The sequence below is a fragment of the Octopus sinensis genome, linkage group LG28, assembly GCF_006345805.1.
Source record: "Octopus sinensis linkage group LG28, ASM634580v1, whole genome shotgun sequence".
NCBI lineage: Eukaryota > Metazoa > Mollusca > Cephalopoda > Octopoda > Octopodidae > Octopus > Octopus sinensis.
The window spans coordinates 8,837,387-8,844,774 of NC_043024.1; the positions used below are offsets into that span (position 1 = coordinate 8,837,387).

At 42.2% G+C, this 7,388-nt stretch overlaps 1 protein-coding gene across 1 annotated transcript in view; it reads left to right on the top strand.

Annotated features, from left to right (window-relative positions):
• Nucleotides 1-7,388, top strand: part of LOC115225653 (parathyroid hormone 2 receptor-like) — a 51,218-nt gene that overhangs the window by 32,663 nt on the left and 11,167 nt on the right. The window contains exon 14 of the mRNA XM_036514509.1: nucleotides 877-1,482. Within this exon, the coding sequence (XP_036370402.1) occupies nucleotides 877-1,464 (588 nt within the window). The 3' untranslated portion in view covers nucleotides 1,465-1,482. The remainder of the gene's footprint in view (nucleotides 1-876; nucleotides 1,483-7,388) is intronic.

Below are 7,388 nucleotides of genomic sequence, written 5' to 3' on the forward strand. Positions count from 1 at the left end.
ACAGTGGCTTTTAACTGGCAGAAAGCTGAATCATCCTGGGGTACAGAGGATTCACAATCTAGACTAAGGTCTGAAGGTTTACTACACCATTGTGGGTTACACCATTGTTCCCCTGCTTTGTGGCAGAAACAGGAAGAAAGAGTGAGAGAAAGTTGTGGTGAAAGAGTACAGCAGGGATCACCACCACCACCACCCTGCTGGAGCCTTGTGGAGCTTAGGTGTTTTTGCTCGATAAACACTCACAATGCCCGGTCTAAGAATCAAAACCGCATTCTTATGGCACCACAGAAGCCAGTCAAGGCGGCACTGGCAACGGCCATGTTTGGATGGTGCTTTTTACGTGCCACCGGCACAGGTATCACAACTTATTAAATTTTTAATCCACTTATTGTAGTAACAACCTCAGCCCTCTTCCAATAACTGTATCTAACTTTGCTTTTCCTGTGCCAAATATATTGTAAATGCTGTTACATTTAACATCCATTGTTTCTTGTACCTTTTGACCCCTCATCATCATTCATCATTGTTCGACTGTGGTCGAAACAATGGAATTTACCATGTTACGCCAGACTTCACGGTCCATCATGGCATTATGGAAGTCCTGTTGCTGGATGCCTGTATCCCTGCAGATTACATCAGGGTAGGAGAGTGTGCGCCCTCTGGTATTGCGAGTAGATGGCTTCCAGTAGATGACCCCTTATGACATCTAGAAACCATCGTCATCACCATCAACATCATCATCATCATCAGTATCATCATCACTATCACTATCATCATCATCATCACTATCATCATCATCATCACTATCATCACTATCATCATCATCATATTCAGCTTTATCACCATCATCGTCATCATTATTGTCTTCTTCTTTAGGTCCAGTCAGAATTACGCAAAATGTGGATGCGCAAGAAACAAGGCCGACTCGACTCAGCCTCGTTACCACGCAGCCAGTGGCAGACATTTTTCTCGTCTTCAATCATGCGTAACCGCAGTTCCGTGCGCTGCACCAACTCCCCTTCTCACTGCCATTACCAAATGCAAACGGCCACACCGTCCCCACCCACAAGGCAGACGACAAGGACAAATTTGCCGACAGTACTACAACCCTCGCCGTCACTACCAGCATCACCACTGCTAACCCTACGAGCAATGCAGTCTTGCTCCTACCCCCAAATGCAGACCTTAGTGCAGCTGCACCCTTCGGCGACGTCATCACAGAAACACCAAGACCCACCTAAGAAATGGTCAAGCAAAAGCAACGTGGTTGTCTTGACGAAAGGGCTGACCGGTTCCAACTTTGGCATCATTACTACAATAACCCCGACCAACCCCATCATTACAAGCACCAATAGTATAATGCACAACACTAACGTTCCAGATACTAATATCATCCCCGACACCATCACTGCCAACAATAGTAAAACAGACAAAAATGGCAGAGTTACCGAAAGCCCTGTATAAAGAAACTAAGTTAGTCACATGTAGTGTGTATGTGTACGTGAGTTAGTGTGAGATGACAAATTTGAACAAGCATGATAGACACAAGTGTGGCTGTGTTTATAGGAGATACCAATAACACTTTGTGATTTGCCACATATAATCAACAACCACTGTACTCAATCAACACATACCTTCTACAGTCAACACTTGCCATATAGTCACAACTTGACAAGCACTTTTAACACTTGTTTGCTGCAGTTAAAACATTGACCATATACAGTCAACATTTGACAAATAGTCAACATTGGCCATATACAGTCAACACTCGTCATATACAGTCAACATTTGACATAGTCAACATTTGACATAGTCAACATTTGACATAGTCAACATTTGACATAGTCAACATTGGCCATATAGTCAACACTTGTCATATCGTCAACATTTGACACATAGTCAACATTGGCCATATACAGTCAACACTTGTCATATACAGTCAACACTTGCCATATACAGTCAACATTGGCCATATAGTTAACACTTGCCATATAGTCAACATAGGCTATATACAGTCAACACTTGCCATATACAGTCAACACTTGTCATATACAGTCAACATTGGCCATATAGTCAACACTTGTCATTTAGTCAACATTGGCCATATACAGTCAACACTTGTTATATAGTCAACATTGGCCATATACAGTCAACATTGGCCATATACAGTCTACACTTGCCATATACAGTCAACATTGGCCATATAGTCAACACTTGCCATATACAGTCAACATTGGCCATACAGAGTCAACACTTGTCATATACAGTCAACATTGGCCATATAGCCAACACTTGCCCCATATAGTCAACACTTGCCATATACAGTCAACATTGGCCATATACAGTCAACACTTGTCATATACAGTCAACATTGGCCACATAGTCAACATTTGACAGATTCTGTCAACAATAGCCATACAGAGTGAATACTTGCTAGATACAATGATCACTTACCATATTTGGCAAATACTGGCTAGATAAGTCAACACTGGCCACATACTATCCTCTCTTTCTATTCTGTTTTCCTATGACAAACTGTTCTTATTTGCATACTGGTTCACATAAAAGACCTTGTCTTTCTGTGTATTGAACTTTTGCCAAGTAATACAAGTGAATGGAGCCAGCAACATTTGTTCACATAACTGAGTTTTATGCTCACGTAATTTATGATTTACTGGTCTTATGAAGCATCTGTATATTATATAAAGAATTAATGCTGATTATATAAAGATTAATGCTACATTTTTTGTTATATATGGTGGGTGCATATATATACTCTTTTACTTGTTTCAGTCATTTGACTGCGGCCATGCTGGAGCACCGCCTTTAATCGAGCAACTTGACCCCGGGACTTATTCTATCTCTTTTGCCGAACCGCGAAGTAACGGGGACATAAACACACCAGCATCGGTTGTCAAGCAATGCTAGTGGGACAAACACAGACACACATGCATATATATACATATATTCGACGGGTTTCTTTCAGTTTCCGTCTACCAAATCCACTCACAAGGCTTTGGTCGGCCCGAGGCTATAGTAGAAGACACTTGCCCAAGGTACCACGCAGTGGGACTGAACCCGGAACCATGTGGTTGGTAAACAAGCTACTTACCACACAGCCACTCCTGCGCCTATATATATATATATATATAATAAATGCGAAAACTAATTTCTGTGTGTCAGTGTGTCACACTTTGACCCCCCTCTCTCATTATTCAATGACACTTCTACTATTGCTCATGTTGGAGTGAGAGTAAAATTAGACATATATATATACGAGCAAAACGCCCCCCCCCCCCCCCCCCCCCCCGTTAAATGGACGGTGCTGAATCACATCTGCTGAATAAAAAGCAATCAGTGTTTTCTTTTCATTAAAAAATAATTAAGCATGCCTTTATTTCAATAAAATTTTGGGTTTTATTAAACAAAGTTAAGGCAAAAAAAAAAACTTCTTGAGAAACCAAATAGTCTTTCCTTCCTTCATGCCAAGTTTGAAGAAAATATCTCTTTTGCATCTTACTTTTTTGGTCTCTTAAATATACTGCATTTTGTGGCATTATTTCAAGCCAGCCGGCTTTTTTTTGCACAAACTGCACGTGCATTTTTCTTGCATACGCGTAGTATCAATCGCAACAGCTGATGTACTTGCGCATACAAATGCACATTCCCATGGCTTTATCGACCGCATTCTCACCTGGAATCGATTTTTGTAATTTTTTCAAGACTTATACATGCTCTGATACCGTCGGTATCTACATATCAAATTTGAGCGCAATCGGATGGATGATGCCCGAGATCCTAGAAGACACACAGACAGACAGAACGGAATTTTATATAATATATATATATATATATATATATATATATATATATATATAATATATATATATATATATATATATAAAACTCAGAACCTAAAAGCACAGTATATATATATATATATATATATATATATATATCAAGGCGGCGAGCTGGCAGAAACGTTAGCACGCCGGGCGAAATGCGTAGCCGTATTTCGTCTGCCGTTACGTTCTGAGTTCAAATTCCGCCGAGGTCGACTTTGCCTTTCATCCTTTCGGGGTTGATAAATTAAGTACCAGTTACGCACTGGGGTCGATGGAATCGACTTAATCCCTTTGTCTGTCCTTGTTTGTCCCCTCTGTGTTTAGCCCCTTGTGGGTAGTAAAGAAATATATATATATATCACGTGACCGACCAGACCATCAGATGTTGTTACACATCGCTGGTCACAATGCACTTCGCATTGTTTTAGCCTTCGAATGACGCCACCCCGCTGGCTAAGCAAGCAGGCCAACAGAAGAAAGAGTGAGAGAAAGAGTGGTGAAAGAGTACAGCAGGGATCACCACCCCCTGCCTGAGCCTCGTGGAGCTTTAAGGTGTTTTCGTTCAATAAACACTCACAACACCCGGTCTGGGAATTGAAACCACGATCCTACGACCGCGAGTCCGCTGTCCTAACCAGTAGGCCATTGCGCCTCCACATATATATATATATATATCTATATAAACATACAGATTTATTATTTAATTGTAGTGCTACATAAGCAACTTTCGTCAAACACATCCTAAGTGTTCCTTTCATTCACGAATGCATACATACATTTCATTCAGTCACTCATGCATACATGAACACACAAACACACATATATACATTGTTTTGCCAGCCTATAGGATACTATTTTGCCATATTATACACATATCTATATTTCATTTGTGGGTTTCCCCATTTCTCAGCACCACTTCACTTCCTAATTGTCTTATCTCTTCCTCTTATTTACTATTTACCGTAAATCTAGTACTTCTTTATAAACACTGTTATGTTCTTTGCCAGAACAAGTATAAACAAATAGATGGTATGGCCTTCCAACTCTTGTACATGCAACACACAGTCACCTGTGTGAGAAACAATATTCTTTAAGCTGTAGCCTAGCAACAGATAAGTTTTGTCCTGTGATTTATTTATAAATATGGCAAAACTGAGTTTTACAGGAAACAGCAGCCTTTTGAATGAAAAAGATATTTCTGTGACAGACAGTATATAATAATAATATAATAATAATAATAATAATAATAATAATTGTGTACAGTGCTCAGGTGCACTACAACTCATCTAAAGTGTATATATAATCAGGTGTAGTTTCGGCGGATTTCGGAAAGCATGAGGGCCTTAAAGGATGCATTGTCATGGCAGTCAACAACTGACGCAGGCAGTTTATTCCATGCTTCAGCAACTCTGAGAGTGAAAAAATGTTTCCGAAAGTCATAGGAGCTGTGTTGTTTTCTGACTTTGTAGGCATGTCCACGTGTGTTAGACACATGGAGATCAAAAAGGTATCAAAGGTATTCTGGGTATAAAAACATCTTCTCCCATAGAGGCCTGAATAATACGAAACATTAAATTCTTTTTACCACCAGTCTAGTACCGTTACACAGCCAAGGTTGGTCAAGGTTCTGTAGTAGTATCAAGGGTGGAGGCACATGGCCTAGTGGTTAGAGCAGCGGACTTGTGATCGCGGGTTCGAATCTCAGACCGGGCGATGTGTGTGTGTTTATGAGCGAAGCACCTAAGCTCCACGTGGCTCCGGCAGAAGGTAATGGCGAAACCTCTGCTGACTCTTTTGCCACAACTTTCTCTCACTCTTTCCTCCTGCATCTTGCAGCTCACCTGTGACGGACCGGCGTCCCGTCCAGGTGGGGAACCTATACGCCAAGAAACCGGGAAACAGGCCCTTATGAACCAGGAATGGCTCGAGAAGGAACAAACAACAACAAAGTAGTATCAAGATGGCTCCTGCTTTTAAAAAAACTGGTGTAGTGAGAGCACAAAAAGATTCCAAAGAATTTAAATTTTCAACCGGATAGTTGCATATGGTGAAGTGCATGCAGGTTGAAACCATTTTTTTTTTGCACCCTTTTAAATCCCAGCCAGGCTCATGGGCTCAGTTTCCCAGTTTAAATGGCGTATGTGTTCCCCAGCTGGACGGGACGCCAGTCCATCGCAGCGTTACTCATTTTTGCCAGCTGAGTGGATTGGAGCAACGGGAAATGAAGTGTTTTGCTCAAGAACACAATGCGTCGCCCGGTCCAGGAATCGAAACCACAATCTTACGATCATGAGTTCAACACCCTAACCACTAAGCCACGCGCCTCCACAAATAAATGCGCCCTTTTAAAGCCTAGCCAGGTTCATGGGCCCAGTTTCCCGGTTTCTATGGCATATGTGTTCCCCTGCAGGACGGGACGCCAGTCCATCGCAGCGTTACTCATTTTTGTCAGCTGAGTGGACTGGAGCAACATGAAATGAAGTGTTTTGCTCAAGAACACAACACGTCGCCCGGTCCAGGAATCGAAACCACAATCTTACGATTATGATGCTGACACCCTAACCACTAAGCCACGTGCCTCCACAAATAAATGCGCCCTTTTAAAGCCTATCCAGGCTCATGGGCCTGGTTTCCCCGGTTTCTATGGCGTATGTGTTCCCCAGCTGGACGGGACGCCAGTCCATCACAGCGTTACTCATTTTTGCCAGCTAAGTTGACTGGAGCAACGTGAAATGAAGTGTTTTGCTCAAGAACACAACGCGTCGCCCGGTCCAGGAATCGAAACGACAATCTTACGATCATGGTGCTGACACCCTAACCACTAAGCCACGCGCCTCCACAAATAAATGCGCCCTTTTAAAGCCTAGCCAAGCTCATGGGCCCAGTTTCCCGGTTTCTATGGCATATGTGTTCCCCAGCTGGACGGGATGCTAGTCCATTTTTGCCAGCTGAGAGGACTGGAGCAACGTGAAATGAAGTGTTTTGCTCAAGAACACAACGCGTTGCCTGGACCAGGAATTGAAACCACAATCTTACGATCGTGATGCTGACACCCTAACCACTAAGCCATGCGCCTCCACAAATAAATGTGCCCTTTTAAAGCCTAGCCAGGCTCATGGGCTCAGTTTCCCGGTTTCTATGGCATATGTGTTCCCCAGCTGGACAGGATGCTAGTCCATTTTTGCCAGCTGAGAGGACTGGAGCAACGTGAAATGAAGTGTTTTGCTCAAGAACACAACGCGTTGCCTGGTCCAGGAATCAAAACCACAATCTTACAACAATGATGCTGACACCCTAACCACTAAGCCACGCGCCTCCACTAATATACCATAAGCAAGAATTATTTTCTCCATAGCAAACTGCAGTGAAATTGCCTTTAAAGGTTAAAAATATGTCACAAACATATTTGAACCAACCAAACTTTGTTGTCATGCTAGAGCTTCCATAATAATATTCACTGGTTGTGCAACGTCAGTGTGCATGTGCATATGCAATTGTGTATTAAGAGAGAAGTTGGACATGATAAATTAGATGCAGTGTGCA